Source organism: Arvicanthis niloticus, chromosome 4 (genome assembly GCF_011762505.2).
Source record: "Arvicanthis niloticus isolate mArvNil1 chromosome 4, mArvNil1.pat.X, whole genome shotgun sequence".
NCBI lineage: Eukaryota > Metazoa > Chordata > Mammalia > Rodentia > Muridae > Arvicanthis > Arvicanthis niloticus.
Window position 1 is genome coordinate 41,839,487 of NC_047661.1, and position 17,871 is coordinate 41,857,357.

The window sequence follows — 17,871 nt, forward strand, 5'->3', positions numbered from 1 at the left end:
ATTTTGGTTGAAAAGGCTAAATGGAAGCCTTTAGAATTGCTTCTGCCAGGGAAAATAGTGACTCAAAACCAGTATCATTTCCCTGGAGGAACTGTAGAAACTAGTGCTACCCTCAAGGAGCTGAAAGATGGTGGTTCCTACCACATCTCCCTTTAATACTCTTATCATGCCAGTACAGAAGACAGATAGATTATGGAGAATGACAGATGACTATTGAAAACTCAATCAGGTAGTGAATCTGATTGCAGCTGCTGTACCAGATGTGGTGTCCTTATTTTGAGCAGATTACACATCTTCTGGTACATAGTATGCAGCTATTGATATAGCAAATGTCTTTTACCTGGTGTATGTCCAAAGACTGCCAAAGACAATTTGCTTTCAGTTGCCAAGGCCAGAAACACTTTTATAGTAATACTAATATATACCTCAACTATATACTAACTCTCCATCCCTGTGTCATAACTTAGAAGGAATCTTGATTGTCTTTTCCACAGAATATCTCATTGTTTCACTATGTGGATGACATTATGTTGATTGAACCAAGTGAGTGGGAGGTAGCACTCACTTTGGATTCATTGGCAACACATATGTACATCAGAGGATAGAAAATAAATCCAACCAAAATTCAGATGCCTTCTACATCAGTAAAATTCCTTGGGAGTCCAGTGGTGTGGGGCATGCAGAGATATTCCTTCTAAGGCGAAGAATAATTTATTGCCCTGGCCCCTCCCACCACCAAAAAGGAAGCACATGTTGAGTGGATCTATTTGGATTCTGGAGACAGCACATTCCTGGTTTGGGTGTGTTATTTCAGTCCATATACTAAGTGACTTGAAAAGCTGCTAGCTTTGTGTGGGGCATGGAATAGAAGGCTCTTCAATAGGTCCAGGCTGCTGTTCGGGATGCTCTACTTCTTGGACCATATGAGCCAGCAGACCTGATGGTATTTGAGGTGTCAGTGGCAGATAGGGATGCTGTTTGGAGCCTTTGGCAGGCTCCTACGGTTTAATCACAGAAGAGACCTTTGGGATTTTGGAGCAAGGCTCTTCTATCATCTGCAGACAACTGTTTTTCCTTTGAGAGACAGCATTTGCCCTACTATTGGGCCTTAGTTGAAACTGTTTGAAAATGGGCCACCAAGTTACCAAGTGACCTGACCTGTCCATCATGAGATGGGTGTTATTCCACTCACCAAATCATGGTCCACAGCAGTCATGTATTTTCAAATAAAGCCCTGAGAGCACAAACGAGTTACATGAAGAAGTTGTCCAAATGCCTATGTTTTCTTCACCCATTACAATGTCTCCTACCAAGCATGCACTTGGAGGTATGCCCTATGATTTGTTAACTAAGGAAGAGAAGACTAGGGCCTAGTTTACTGATGGTTTTGCATGTTATGCAGGCATCACCCAGAAGTGGACAATTGTAGTATTACAAACACTTTCCAGGATTTCTTAGAGTTTCTATTGCTCTTAAAAGACACCATGACCACAGCAACTCTTATAAAGGAAAACATCTAATTGGAGCTATCTTACAGTTCAGAGGTTTAGTCTTTTATAGTCATGGAGGGAAGCATAGTAGCACACAGGTAGACATTGTGTGGGAGAGGTCACTGAGAATTCTACATCCAGATCTAGAGGCAGTAGTAAGAGAGAGAGAGAGAGAGGGAGGGAGAAAGAGAGAGAGAGAGAGAGAGAGCCAGCCAGTGGGTCTGGCTTGGGCTTCTGAAACACCAAAGTCTATCTGCAGTGAGATACTTCCTCCAACAGCACCACACCTACTCCAACAAGGCCACATGTCCTAATAGGTACCAGTGCTTATGCGCTTATGGGGGCTATTTTCATTCAAATCACATTCCACTCTCTGGCTCCCATAAGGTTGTAGTCATATCATAATATAAAATGTGTTTAGTTCAACTTCGAAAGTCATCACAGAATCAACATTGTTTGAAAGTCCAAAGTTCAAAGTCTCTTCTGAGACTCATGTAGTCTCTTACTGTAATCCCCTGTAAAAATGAGAATAAAAAGCAGATCACATACTTCCAACATGCAATGGCACAGAATATATATATTACCATTCTCAAAGGGAAGAAGGGAACAAAGTAAGGAAATACTGGGTGAAACTGGCAGGGTAAACTTCAAACTCTGCATCTCCATGTCTGATGTCAAAGTGCCGTCCAGATTTCCAACTCCTTTCAGCTTTGTTGACTGTAGCAAACTTCTTTTTTCTTGGGCTGGTTCCATTCCCTGTTAGTAGCTTTGTTTGGTAGATATCTCATGGCTGTGGCATCTCTGACATTTTGGGATATACAGGCAATCCAGGCTTCACCTTCAACACTTGACACAGTGGCCTCTCTGGCTCTTAATGTAAGAACAACACTGCCACAGGCTTGGCCTCAATTGCTTTCCTTAACTGCTGAAGGAGATTCTATAGTTCCTTTCTTTTGTCTTCAACTCTAAAGCCAGAACCATGTGGCCAAAGCTGTCAAGTTCTGCTGCTTTCTGGGGCTGGAACACAGCCCCCTTGTTAAAATCCATTTCTCCAGCTGTCTTGTTTTGGATGGTTTCCTCCACTGCCTAAGCTTAGCTGTCCTAGCACTCGTAGACCAGAATGGCCTTGAAAATCTGCCTGCTTCTGCCTCCCCAGTCCTGGGATTAAAAGTGTGTGCCACCACATCCAGCCCTAAGATTTTCTTCCATTCCTTTTTACAAGTTGAAAGCTTTTGCTGGGTGAGGTCTTGCCCTGAGGTCACCATTCCCTTTAACCTTAAGCTTTTCTTTAATCTGTTTATCTCCTTGAACACAGACTCCCTGACCCTTTATGCCCCCTCAAACCATACTTTTTTTTTTTTCTTGCTCAGCTTGTTTCTTTTCATTATAGGTCTGCATAAGCATGGCCACTAAAAATCAATCAACACAGTCAATACTAGGCTGTCTGGAAATCTCTTCTGCCAAAGCTATTAGTCCATAACTTTTTAACTTAACCTCAGGCAGATTTTTTGGCAAAGGGAGAAATCAGCCATAATCTTCACCAAAATACCACAAGATTGGGCTCCAGGCCACACACTAATATTATTCTTTTTAAATATCTTTTAAGCCGGACCTCCAGAGTTCAAATCACCTTCAGCACTGTCTCCCATGCTTCTATTAGTATGATCCATTAAGCGCCACTTAAAGTGTCCAACTGCTTCTCTAGTTCAAAGTCTCAATGTGTTCCATATTCTTCCAAATGAAAGCATGATCTGGCATACCACAGCAATACCCCAGTCCCTGGTACCAACTTCTGTCTAATTAGGGTTTCTATTGCTGTGATGACCACAGTGCCTTTTATAAAGGAAAACATTTTATTAGGGCTAACTTACAGTTCAGAGGTTTAGTCCATTATTGTTATGGCAGGAATCATGGAGACATAGAGACATAGAGAGTAGCTGAGAGTTCTACATTCTCATTGGCAGGCAGCAGGAAGAGAGAGTACCACTGGGCCTGGCTTGAGTATTTGAAATCCCAAAGCCCAATTCCTGTGACACACTTTCTCCAACAAGGTTACACATACTCCAACAAGGCCATATCTCCTAATAGTGCCACTTCTTATGAGCCTATGGGGACCATTTCCATTCAAACCTCCACATCTGGGGAAGAAGTATTCTCTTTAACAAATGAAGGATGTGAAGATCTTGTGTCCCATGTAAATGCCCAACAGAAGGTGACTTCAGCTGAGGTGGAATTCTTTGGACTATCAGCCTTCTCCTTCTCCAGAAATTCATGTCATTTTCCAATGAGCCCATGAACAAAGTGGCCATGGTGGCAGAAACAGATGTTATATGTGGGATGAACAATATAGGCTGCCATTCATGACAGCTGACCTGGCTACAGTTGCTGTTGAGTGCCAGATCTACTGACCACAGAGACCAGCACTGAACTTCAGATATGGCACTATTTCCCAAAGAGACAAGCCAGCAATCTGGACCACTTTTTTCCATAGAAAGGAAAAAGCCTTGTCCTTACTAGAGTAGATACTTATTCTGTTTATAGATTTGCCTTTTCTGAAAACAATGCTCTTGCCAAAACTATCACACATGGTCTTACAAATGCCTTATCCATCATCCTGGTATTTCGTATAGTATTGCTTCTGACCAAGGAATTCACTTCACAACAGGAAAAGTACAACAGTGGGCTCATGATCATAGAATCCATTGGTTTTACCATGTTTCCCACCATCCCAAATCAACTGATCTAGTAGAAAGATAGAATGGCCTTTTGAAGTCACTATTTCAGCACCAATTAGATGGAGGACTGGGACAGGGTTCTATTTTAAATCAGGGTCCAGTACATAGTATGATTTCTCCCACAGCCAAGAATCAAGGCATAGAAAAGGGAATTGTTCCACTTACTATAACACCTAGTGATACATTAGGAAAAGTTTTGCTTTCTATTTCCACAGCATTATGTTTTTCTGGCCTAGAAGGGTTGGTTCCAGAGGGAGGAGTACTTCTGCCAGGAGCCACAACAAATATTCCATTGAACTGGAAGCTCAGACTTCTCCCTGGTCACTTTAGGTTTCTGATGCCCTTAAGCCAACAGATGAAGAAAAGAATAACAGTGTTAGGAGGGGTGATAGATCCAGGTTACTTATGGGATATTGAATTGCTTCTCTACAATGGAGCTAAGAAGGATTATGTCCAAGTGCAGGAAATCCTTTAGGGTATCTCTTGGTGCTATCATGTCCTGTTATTATAGTCAATGGGAAACTACAACAACCTATTCTAGGCAGAATAATAAAGGGCACAGTCTCATTAGGAATGAACATATGGGTCACTCCTCAAGGAAAAGAGCCAAGACCTGCTGAGGTGCTTACTCATACATACAGAATGGGTAGCAGAGATAGGTAGTTATAAATACAGCTAAGGCCACATGATCAGTTGTAGAAATAAGGATTATAACAGACATAAGTGTTTCTGTCATATTTTGTTAAGAATGCATTTATATCATTATTTATATTTATATACATCCATTATATAGACATTTTTTGTTTTCTTTCCTCAATTTCTTCTTCATTTAATATAACATCAGTAAAGAGAACAACAACTGTTATCATATTTAAGTTTGAGATACTAAAAAATGTTCCACTTATTCTAAATTTATAATGGATTTGCAATTCTATGAGTGATAGTTATATCATGTTAGATGCAGTTATAATCTGGTAAAACATATAATGTATTTGTAATTGTACATGGGATAGTTATAGCATGTGTAGGCATAATTATGACCTGGCTATTGTTTTCATTTGGAAATTAATCATCACATAAGGAGATATGATTGTGTGTCAAGTTGACAAGGGGTGAACTTGTGATGGATATTCTTTTTTTTTTTTTTTTTTTTTTTTTTTTTTTTGGTTTTTCGAGACAGGGTTTCTCTGTGTAGTCCTGGCTGTCCTGGAACTCACTCTGTAGACCAGGCTGGCCTCGAACTCAGAAATCCTCCTGCCTCTGCCTCCCAAGTGCTGGGATTAAAGGTGTGCGCCACCACCGCCTAGCGTGATGGATATTCTTGATTGTCAACTTGACTACATGTGTAATTACCTAAAACCCCCAAATGGAGGTGCATACCAATGATGGGTTTTTGATTAATTTGAACTGGGAAGATCCACTCTTACTTGGATCCTTGAGGTGGGATAAACTATCTTTAATCTGGGTCATGCCTTCTGCTGGAAGCCTATATAAGGGCATAGAAGACAGAAGCTTTTGCTCTTTGCCTGCTTGTTCTTGTCTCTCTAGCAAGTCCTTCACTGTTATTCAAGCCTACTTCTTTGGGATTCCAGAGCCTATTGAAGACCAGCTGAGACATCCAGCCTTGTGAACTGAAGAATTACTGGATTCTTGGACCTTCCATACATAGGCAGCCATAGTTGGATTAGCTGGACCACGGTCTGCAAGTCATTCTAATAAATACCCATACATATGAATAAGAGAGATATTTATTCTGTAAGTTCTGTTACTCTAGAGAACCTTGACTAATACAAGGTATCCTGTGGACTAGTTTCAGATAAGCAAAGGAAGTTGAGGAGAAGTCAGATGACAGCCTGTTCCTTCTCTCTTTATCTAGCTGGCTCATTTTAAATTTAGTTTCTGAGAAAAAAAAGACCTGCATTTTAGTGACAGTGTAGTCTCTGTGATCTTTGGAACTGATTTAAGAACAGGAGGGAGGCCTTTACTCTCCTGTCCTTCAGGTCATGTCCTGAAGCTCCACCAATATCTTAGGAGCTGTTTGATTCACTCATTAGAACCAGTATCAACTTGTTCCCCTGGGTGTTATATGCAGCTACAGCACTGTGAAGGTCTGTTCCTGTCAAAATGCAATCTCAGGATAATCCCTGTCCTCCAAAATTTTTAGGCCTTGTTAGAGGTGGAGTGAGATGAAAATCAAGGAAAATGGAAGGTCAGATGGTAGGAAAGGACCCAGTTTAAAGATGTTAGCCATTGTTAGAGGCAGCTAGTTCTCTGGAATTGAAAAGCCTGAGTCTGGTTGAGTGGCTTTAAGGAAATAGTTACCAAGTGTCTCCCACATGTCCTGGGATTCTGTACTGGCTTCGAGGTGATACATTACATTCGAGTGTTGGGTTGCATTTTATGTATATGTTGGCTTAGTTTTGTGTTGTGTAATGGCAAGGTTTGTATTTTTTAAAGGCACATCACACCTTTTCCTCAAAACAACAAGGATAAACTAAGGCAACTTACAAAGATGTGGTTCATAAAATGTTGCACTGAAACAAAAGGAGGGAGGAAAACATTGTCATGGTGGCTCAGTCTGTGATCCTAATTCAAGAAACTGAGGCCATGATGATACAATGGTAAGTAACAAAAAGGTCAAGAACTCCGAGTAGAGTAAGGAATAAAATTAGTCCTTTCTATACAAGATGCTCCCTTGAAATACTAAACCCTGGGTTTATATCTTCAGTTAAGGTGACACTCACACATTATGACAAACTGTAACAGTAAAAGCAGTTATTTGGAAGAACTAGTTCTGATAATAATCTACTCAGATTTGGCCCTTTCTTCTACTCTAGGGAACACTCCAGGGCTCTTACTTAGACACTACCTGCAACTCCTTTCAGGCAGTGTCACAGCCCTCATATGTGAGTGTCTGGAAAACAATGAAGTGGTAGAGTGCTTGCCACCCCAGGACCAGCAGGGGGCCCTGAGTCCTCATGAGAATGCTGGGCCACCATGTGCAAAAGAGGCCTAGCACAGCAAAATGAATGTCTGGTTTAGGGTCTATGACTTTTATGAAGGAGCTGACAGAAGAGTTTTGCATCAGGGCCCTCTACTCAGGTATTTCATCTGTTGGAAGATGGTCAAATAGAAAGTGTGAACTGTGAGCGTTCACTGACTGAGTGATTGATTGTGTGTGTGTGTGTGTGTGACAGGACTTTCACAGACAGATATTCTGTTGTCTTTAAGGAGCCTGTTTCTAGCTCCTGCCCATGAGGAGGGATTATTGTTAGTCTGTCTGTGAGGTTCTCATAAGATTTTCTGAGCCTCTCCTAAGCCTACCTTTTAATAGAACAGAGAGCAACCAAACACTTGTTTTCTACAGAAACAATAATAATAAAGGTTTGGTATTACAGAAAGTTTTCAGACCTCTGAGCAGAGAGGACAGAGGTAGATGGAGAGGCCTGGAGAGGAGGGGGATTCATTCCATCCTCCAGCCCTCAGCTTTCTTCCCCCTCCCTCCTAACCCAGCCTTTTGTGCTTGAGAATTTCAGGGCATGACCTCCAGGCCTGGGCACTACTAGTCCATCACCAAAGCATCAATAAAGCATGTGCCAGCTCCTGAACAGACTAGCTGGTGAGCTTCTAGAAACTTCCAGGTGTTGTGGATTAAGGTGAAAGGACTCCATCATGAGCACACAGAGTGTGTCCTGTGTCTAAAAGTAAACAGTATGCCATCACCAGAGCTGGTTGAATTTCAAGTATGCAGTCTCTCCTTCCTTGTAAATTGTTCCAAAATGAAAGTGTGTGTGTTTGTAATGGGAGGGGGGTCATGGGGAATGAAGGTTAACTTGGGTGCCTTTCACAATCACCTCCATTTTTTTTGAGTCAGAGTCTCTCACTGACCTTGGAGCACACTGATTAGGTTTCACTGACTAGCCAGTGAGCTCCAAGACTTGCCTATCTCTGCCTTCCCAGTGCTGGGATCACAGACTTGTGCCCTGGGCTTTTCTAATGGGTGCTGGGGATCTGAACTCAGGCTCTCATACTTTAAAGGCAGCACTTTATCCACTGAACCATCTTCCTAGGTTCAAGTTGGTTTTCTTGAGCATTTCCAACCCCTTTAAGAGCTCTGGTGTTTGTGATCACAGGGCACTGTGATATCTTTGTCCTTTGTTCTTTCCTGATGGCTTTCCTGAGGGTAACAAATTGAGAGTTAAGGAGTCTCAGTTTCAGGCTCACTTTGTGGCCTCTGGTCACCAGCAGATTCATTTGGTGAATAATTCAAGGAGGAAGGATTTGACTTGGGGCCACGATTCACGACTCCTATGACACATTGCAATTTCACCTCAATTCTAAATTTTCATAATTTGGAGCTCATTAGTGCACAAGACACCAAGCTGGAAACAGTCCCCAGTGGGTCAGTGGCCTTCACCAGCTTGTTTAGTAGGGATGCTGCCCATTCCAAGTACCATCGATGTGCAGTCAGTACTCAGATGTGTAGGGAGAGAAACCATTGACTTGCTTCTCTCCTCCCTCCTTCCCTCCCTTCCTCCCTCCCTCCCTCCCTCCTTCCCTCCCTCCTTCCCTCCCTCCCTCTTTCCCTTTTCCTTCCTTCCTTCCTTCCTTCCTTCCTTCCTTCCTTCTTTCCCTTTTTTTCTTTCTTTCCTCATTCTTCCTGGCTTGCTGGCTTGCCTGCTTGTTTGCTTATAAAGTTTTCTGGTTTTGACCACCAGACATAATAACATCATGCTGTAAGCAAACTTACAAAGAACCTGGAGCCTTTCAAAGATTCAATGCCCTGTCAATTTAGGATGCCAATTTCACCTCTGCTTTCCGGGATCTGTGACAACAAATATGTGGACAACTAGAAATAACGTCTGCTTTATTAAACTAGATGCCACATGCTGTTGAGTTCTCCTTGGTAGGACATGCATCTAATCGTTCAGTAAGGACTTGGAGTAACCATCCGTCCATCTAGCCAACTGCTTTGGACTAACTATGTGGGCATTTTCCCACCAGGCAGAACACCTTTCTGAAACCATCCTTCTGCTTCCATTATTTTCCAGCTGGAATCCTTACTACACGCTCTGTAAACATAACATAAAGAGGGTTCGGTGCTTAAGAAGTCTAAACACACAGATGAAATCAGCCATATCTAAATGTGGCCAAAGCAAGTCCATTTCCTTATTGAGAAATTATGGAGATATTTGCTTTTCAGTACATTAAATCTGAAGCTACATTAGTGGTCTCTGTTTCTTTAGATTTTGTGAAAGGGAACTGAAATCCAGCAAGTCGTATCAGGAGCCCATTCAGAAAATGAACAAAAAAGCAAATGAAAACAACCCAGAATGAGGTGGTATAGTTCTCATTTTGCGTTCTGTAGGCATAGGTCCCTTCTTTAAAATTTGCAATTTTCTCTGAAAGGCGGTGGATTTTCACTTCAGAGGCAAACAATATCATGACAAGACAGCCACAGGAGCCTGCAACACAAAGAACAGACAACAGCTTAGGACAACTATTACCTGATTGTAAGAGTCAAAGGGGACATCAGTGAGCAAACTATAGACAACATGTCTCCACCATACTGAGCTGCACTCTTCTCAAAAATGATACCACTGTAGAACTGCAACCATGAGCTTGATTCTAGCACTTGGGAAGTGGCTGTGAGAAACATTTGTATGGGGAAGGGACATGGATGGCTTGAATAGGGCAGTTAGAATCAAGCGGACCTTACTGCAGCCTACATCGCTGGACACCTTCAAAGCACAATGACAAACCCAACTGCTAAGCAGCCACTGTGGCTTCAAGAGCACACATTTCTCTGTACTTCACAGGTGATGAAGGACAAATGTCAGTCATTTAAACCCTTCTGAAAGGTCCCTGATTTCCTCATAAAAAGAGTACCATGACCCCTCCAACTCTCAACTTGCTAACACTCCCCAGAGGAGTACCTGGTCCAAAGGTAGCTTTGGATAAAATGTTGCTGACCAAGAGTATACCTGTTCTCTTTATAGCTGAATTCAGATTTCAGCTGGGCACATGGCTGCCTTTAATAAATTCAGGAGAGTTGAGGGTAGGTGAGGTGGAGAAGCAGGGACTTTCTGCTTCCCTTCCTTCTCATAACTGAAATATGGATGCAATGCCTTTTGGGGACATTTTGGTCCAGGTGGCATCAGGAATGGAAGCTATGGGCAGGGGAGATAGCTCCCTGGTTAAAGTACATTCTGTGCAATTGGTGGTGGTCACCCTGTAATTCAGGCTTAGAAGGTAAAGATAACATCCACAGAACAAGCTAGCCAACAAGACTAGCCATATCTGGGAACCTTAAATTTAACTGAGAGGCCCTGTCTCAAAGAATAAGATTGAAGAAAGATCAAAGTTGTTTTTCATCATCAATTTTGGGCCTAGATACACATACACAAACACATACTCATTAAAAACAAATAGAAGCCATGTACTATAGCAAAATAAGAAAGGTAAAACCTGGATCCAAGACACATGAAGCCCAGGTTATCCCTGGATTTTAGCCCCCAAATTTCAATATGTGGAGAAATTGTCTGTTTACTTTGTTTCCCTCGCTGCTCTGATCCCTTACCACTTATCAGTAATTGTAAAGGAGGTGGCTTTAGGCTGTGTAAGACCTTTGCAGGAGAGGGCTGCTCCATACTAACTAGATTCTGAAATGGATGGGTGGTCATCTTCTGGCCTAAGGATGAAGAACTGGAAAACAACTCCCTGCCCCCTTCCCCTTTCCACCTTCAAGTGGATGGACTCAGGGACAGAAGCAAGTAGCAAGTGCAGCCAGACATCGAGCAGGATGGAGGGCCAGGATTCCTGAAAGCTTCGATAGCCACTGCTTTATTTCGGCTGACAGTAAGCGGTTCTTATTAGTAGTTGATAGCTTTCTTATTAGTAGTTGAGATGGCTTTCTGACTTTGGTCAAACCAGTTGGGTCCAAACCCAAATTTCTTCCCTTAATATATAAAATTAGGTGATTGGAATCCCCAAATTGTATCTTCAGTTACATCATCTGTAACACGTGAACATTTCCTGACTGGATTTTGACATTGGAATTGATACATACAAATGAGCAATTAATAGCTTGTCTTATGATGTTTATATACCACTTTGTTTTTGTTTCTTGCAATGTTTTCTAGAGATTTAACTTTATATGCATGAGTGTTTTGCTCACATGTATGTCCACATGCCTGGTGCCCGGAGGGGTCAGACAAGGGTACCAGATCCCCAGGGACTGGAGTTCCAAACAGTTGTGAGCCGCCACATTGGTATTAGTATCAAACCTGGGTCCTCTGCAAGAACAGGAAGTGCTCTTAATTGCTGAGCCATCTCTCCAGCCCCTCTTGTTCCCAGTCAGAATCTGTTGCGCTATCCTACCCCACACCAGGAAAGTCTGACTACATCTAACTGTAATACAGTTATTCCCTCAAGTAGGATTATTGTCAACTTAGCACGTGACTCTTCTTATTCGTTGATTTCAGCTACTTCAGATATTGCGGGAGCAGCAACATGGTCCTGGTTCCCATTCATTAATTCTCTCATTCATTTGTTTTCAGTTAGCCCATTCATTAATTCTCTCATTCATTTGTTAACAGTTAGCCCATTCATTAATTCTCTCATTCATTTGTTTTCAGTTAGACGTATCATACGCCAGGCACAGGGATAGTAATGGAGATCCAACTTGGAAAGAAAACATACATGGTCTCTGCTCCCAAAGATAGCTAGAAACAATTATAAACTATTGCAATGAGTGTCACAATAGGGAATGTGGGTCAATATTACCAAGGCAGGCAGCATCCTTAGGGGTGTGTGTGTGTGTGTGAAGTTGGCTCGAAAAGGAAGGCTGGGGTGTGTAGGAGAATCCAGTGAGTGTGGGCACAGGTCCCCATGCCTTCTCCAGAAAGCAGGCTTGGATTGCTGCACAGATAGAAACTGATAACTGATTGTGGGAGGAGGGGAGCAGACATGAAGAGAAAAGGGGAAGTCATGTTTCTGCTTTGGGACTTCACAAAAATGCACCTGTCATCCTAGCACTTGTGATATGGAGGCAGGAGGATTGCATGAAAAATAGAAGTAAAAACTAAAGGCAGGCAGGCAGGCTGGCAGACAGACAGATGAGAAAGAGAGAATGAATGAATGAATGAATGAATTGCTCCTGGGGCCAGCCCCATCATGTCAATCATCATCGTACAACAGCACAAATAGTGAAATGATATTGGTCTCTCAATACTTCATGTCCTCCCGGCCCTGGCGTGACCCTGGGAAGATTCCTTTGTGAGATTTGTCAGCCTAACTATTTTTGTATTCTGAGCTTCAAACCAGAGCACTCCCCTTGCAAACCATATGATTCCTTTATTGTTAGACCCTAACAAAAAGGCTGAGATGCTGTTTTCTCTTTATCTTTTATTTGAAAATTATAGAGAAAAATGCCATTACTGTTACTGTAAGAGCTTCCTTTGTCTGAGGAGATGGCGAGTTTCAGACAGGAGAGGAAGACTATTTCCTCAGTGCCTGAAAGGAAAATTCAAGCTTAGTTTCCTTTTCAAGTCATTAAATATTTTAAAGGGATACTTTGTTAAGGGGACAGAGTCTTAGTGAGCCTGCATTTCGAATTTCTTAGTAAAGTCACCTGCACATCCTGAGATGCAAACAGTTGCTCATCTGTCAAGATCATGAGAAGCCCGGACACAGTATATGGCCTAATATTAGTGGTCTGTAACTTCTCTCTGGACTCTGGGTTTGACCACAACCAACTTTGTTATCTTGAAGTCAGAGGACAGAAACCAAGCCTAAGCCCCAGACAAACTGCCTGGGACTGCTAAAGAGAAACAACTCAGTGTGAATTGGAGATATTTTCGCTTCTCTTTGTCCATATCTACAAAAGAGATGTGGGATCAAGGATAACTATTTATGACTTAGCGACCAAAAGATGTACATGAAGGCTTTTTTCCGCTGTGTGGCCTGGCTTTTGGGTTGTGGAGAGAGGGGGGTTGAGAGACGTGAGAGGTAGTGGGAACAGGGCTTGTCAGATTTCCAAAATGATTCTCTGTCACAGCAAGAAGGGCCTGTATATCATGTCACCTATTTAGAGGGTCTTTCTTTGTTCCCTTTTGAAACTTTCTTTTGAAAGTTCTCCCACCCACAAAGAGTGGTGTGCTTGAAGTCAGTGGAGAGCATGACTGAATTATAGCCCATACTGCTGGGACCCTAGAGTCCTTGTCCTTACAGACCTGAACCCATATTCAGGGCTGCGTGGTTATCTTGCCGGGGTTAGTCCTTCCAAGCACATGTTGGTGACTGCTGGTACTGTCCCTGGGCACTATGAGTTTCTTAGGAACAGCCATTTGATAGCTCAATGGCATGCCCCTCAATATATACTCAAAGCCTTTCCTGGATGAGATGAAGCCAGATTGAGACAAGAAGCAGACTAAACAGGAACTGATGGGACTTTGTCTCTTCCTCATGTGCAGAGACTATCAGAGTCAAGAATTCTAAATTTAAATCCCTCGTAGGCCCTTCTGGAGGGACATTTCCTGGGACAGAAAATTCAACATATTATATTTAATGGTTTAATTAACTTTAAACTTAAATGTTTCAATACATGCATATAGATTTTCATTTGTATGCTCTGAAGGCCTTACAAGTGTCAGAATTAAGCTTGTGTGCTTCTCTTCTCTCTTATTCAAGTGAACATGTTACATCATCCCCCCCTTTCGCTCAGCTGGAGGCACTGGGACAGCGCCCAGTGTGTCTGCCCATCTGATTGTCTCCACCACACTCACAGAAAAGTTAGAATGAACCAGACTTTGGAAGCTAACTGGACCTCACTCATGCTAGAATTTGGGAACAAAGCCCACGTTTGTAGCCTAGTGTCACACCCAATGACCACAGCTTCTTTCCTTTCATCTGTCTGATTTCCCCACCATCCTGGTGGTGCTACCATTATGCTTCCCTCTTTAATGGCTTTGATTATTGAGTTAATTTCTAACTGGATAAGATAGCTGAGCAATAGGGCTGTCACACTATGAATGATCAGACACATTAACAAATGCTCGTGATGTTCTAGACACTGCACACTCTGACTCTCATCTGGCAGCTGCCTGGGAGTGCTGAGTCAGGTGTCTGTCTCCTCAGGCCAGACAACACAAGGAACATAGATCACAGCCAGTAAGAGAACTGCGTTTCCCATTGTGCTTAGCCCTGAGCATAACTATGCTTTTGAGTGAGGGCACCTCTCGGTATCTATGGGCATCCACTGTGTTGTGGGCTGATGTCCTCACAGGGGAAGGAATTCTGAAATTATCGTACTAGCACTAAATTCTGATTTTGGAAGATAATAAATTCGAATGCCAGTTTCTTTGAAAGTAATGGCCAACGTCTGCAGAATGAAAACACATGTCTCCTAGGTGACAAATAGTAGAGGCATTCTCTGTCTAATATAGAATGGTCACTTACTTCTTTAGCACCTTGAAAGATGAAAAATAAGGGTAAGGAATTCATATCTTAATAGGTGTGGTGTTGATCTCCTGTGTGTGACTTTATACAGTGTGACTCATTGAAGGTGAGGTCTTCTTACCTTCAGTAATGACTTCATTCCTAGGTATTCCTACACCATTCGTAGGTAGAAGCTTTCTGAGTCCACACTGCTACAAAGACACCACATAAAGAGGGAGTCAATGGACACCAAAGAGTGAATTTTAAGGTTGTGATAGCAAGCAATTTGACTACCTGCTTACACAGAAGAGTTGCAGAAAAAGGAGCAACGTTAGTTAAGCTAAGCTTCCCCTGGCTTCTATAATAGGTGGTTAAACACCCCACGTTTCCCTGAGTTTTCTCAGTGTTCTCTTATTGAGTGGGGGGGTCTAAAAACACGGTGCTTAATGTAAATGGTGTTTTAAAGAAGAATGTCATTGTCGATGGTAGACATGCAGAGCTGGTTTTGTTTTATGCATTCATTCCACAAATACCATATAGCTACTGCACTATTCTGGGCTCTAAGGATACATGACTAAACCAAATAAGATTTAGAACATCTTTTCTTCACGGAGCCCTCAGCGGTTGGTAGGTAGGACGGAGAGAGATGGGATAACAAAGTAAGTAAGTGTATCTATCCCATAGTTGAGCGGAGTAGTAAGGAGAATAGAATAAACCAGATAGGGAGGATATAAAGATGGAAGGGTGGGGAGTCCTTGTGAAGATAAGTGTCCAGCATATCCTGAAGGATGTGAGGGAGAGTGTGAATGCGTGGAAGGAAGAGTATTTCAGAAAGAGGGCCACAGTGTATGAAAATAAAGCCATGTATGTTAAGCTCTGGCTTGTCCACTAGTTCCCTAGCTCCCAAATAATGTCTCGGAGGTTTATTATTTGTTAATAAATGGCTAGGCCTTAAGCTACACTTGTTCCCTGACCAGGTCATAACTGAGTCAACCCATTTACACTACTCTATGTCTGCCACATGGCTGGTTACCGCCCCTCAGTTTCAACTTCCCCGAACTGGGGTGGAGAAATTCCCTCACCTGACTATCTCCCAGAGTTCCTCTTCCTGCTCAGATGTCCCACCTTTTAATCCTGCCTCAGTTTATTTTTATTAGACTTGTATTTTAACCAATCAAGAGGTGCCCAGGCATTCAAGGAAGGACAAGAGACACATCTTCACACAGTGCACATAAATATTATCCCAACAGGTATGTTGAACAAAGAGAAGGATGCAGAGAGTAGCAGGAGATCAGCCAGCCATAGCAGATGTTCTGAGCCCCAGCTGTGTATTTCCCTAGTGCACACAGCAGGGGATGCTTTTGGAGGCTGTGGTAAGGTCCTGGTCTTTGATGCTCAACAAAACAGAAAGGAAGACATACTTGCTGAATAGGACAAGAATCTCAGTAATTGTGACAGGAAAGAAGATGAACACATCAATGTCCATGGTCCTGGGTATTGTTGATCAGCAAACAAAACCATCTTATAACACACTGGCCCTTTACTGCTGCCCTGCATTTGAAAATGAACTTCCATGACTGTGCCATTACACGTTGTTTCCTGTTTTGGCTCTATTTTAAGGTCTGTGCAGAACCTAGTAGGATATCTTCAGTACTGGCTTTTCTACAAGTAGACATCTCGGATTCTTTCTCAGAGCCCTGAGAAAGCATCTCTATTGTGAAGACCAAAATAATAATAATAATAATAATAATAATAATAATAATACTCATTGTGTACACTGACAATTTCAGAACATGTCCCACAAGCTTACATATATTGGAGAGGCTACGGTAGTATTAATACTGAACATGTGTGTAATGAAAAAAATCTTTCTATTTTTATGCTTTTTTTAAAAAAAAATTTTTTTCCTGTCTTCATGTTTCAAATACGACAGTGCTTATTATTGTTCTGTGCCATAACTGTAACCATAATTAATTGGGCCCATATTAGAAGCATGTTTTCTAAAGAAAGGCATAAATTATATGTTTGTGTTGCTTGGTATAACTCAAGACACATTGTCATCAATACAACCGCAGTAAGTCCAGATTTGGGTAGTTTTCATCACCCCACAAAGGCCTACTAAGTATGGTGTCAACTGCAGAGAATATGCCTAGACTACTGGGATTTTGAACCAAAATGCTTGATCCCTGGCAAGTCTTTCACATGAAGGAAGGCCTGACTAAGGCTCTCCACACTCACGTAGGCAGCACTGAGAGTCAAATACATAAGGACTCAATATGCTCAAATACCAGTGTGTCTCTGTGAACGTGTGGGGCTAGTCACCTCCATGCTCAGTACCCTCTCTTATAGTTCCTTCATCTTCTCCACCTCCTGAACTTGGAAACATCTTTCTGTCTCCCCCACTGTATCAGCACTGTATTACCTTCAGCTTCTCTCACAGCAGGGCATCTTTATTCAAAGCTCACTGGTAACTTCTGTCTTGAAACATTCCCCTCAAAGCCTTTAGACACCACACTCTCCTGGGTTTCCTTCTCTAGATATTCCTTTGCTACACCCTTCCTCCTCAGTCCTCGGAGCCACTCACTGTGTTCGTTGGGGTTGGCCTTGACCAGTTTTTCGCTCAGTACGTTTTCCTAGCAGATGATCCCACCCACTTTCATTCTACATAATTCCTGTACCCTAGCAACAAGTAAATTTAAGTCTTTCATCTAGACCTGTTCTCTGAACAGTAGATTCATATGTCCACCTGTGTCTGTAACACCTGTACTTGGACCTCTCAGAGCATCCCAGAACTGATGTGCCCCATATGGTCCATCTGATTTCTAGAAATAAGTGCCTGTGAGCCCCACTTTGCCTGTCTACCTCAGAGAATGCCACTACCATTTATTCGTCTTCCTCCATCTCCGAGACAGTAGCATGGGTTTCAACCAGACATGTCTTAAAGAGATAATTCAACCGTACACTTTAAAATTGTGAAAAGCTCGCTGCAATTAAAATCCACTCAAAAACATTTAACATAGCTTTTAAGCTCCGATATTAACTATCTCATGTGATCCCTCCAGCTCCACTTAAACATTTAAATTAACAACGGTACAGTTCTTCTTACTGTCCCTCCAGCTGTATGGGCTTCCTGCCTGTTCTTCCACAGAGCCGTCCTTCCCCAGGGTCTTCTATGAGCTTTCTCTGCTGCTTGGGAAGCTCTCCCTGAG

The 17,871-nt window shown here is 42.3% G+C and overlaps 1 protein-coding gene across 1 annotated transcript in view; it reads right to left on the reverse strand.

Moving 5' to 3' along the window:
- Nucleotides 1–9,075: 9,075 nt before the first annotated feature.
- Clrn1 (clarin 1) overlaps nt 9,076–17,871 on the reverse strand; it is a 34,459-nt gene continuing 25,663 nt past the window's right edge. The window contains exon 3 of the mRNA XM_076932082.1: nt 9,076–9,690. Within this exon, the coding sequence (XP_076788197.1) occupies nt 9,425–9,690 (266 nt within the window). The 3' untranslated portion in view covers nt 9,076–9,424. The remainder of the gene's footprint in view (nt 9,691–17,871) is intronic.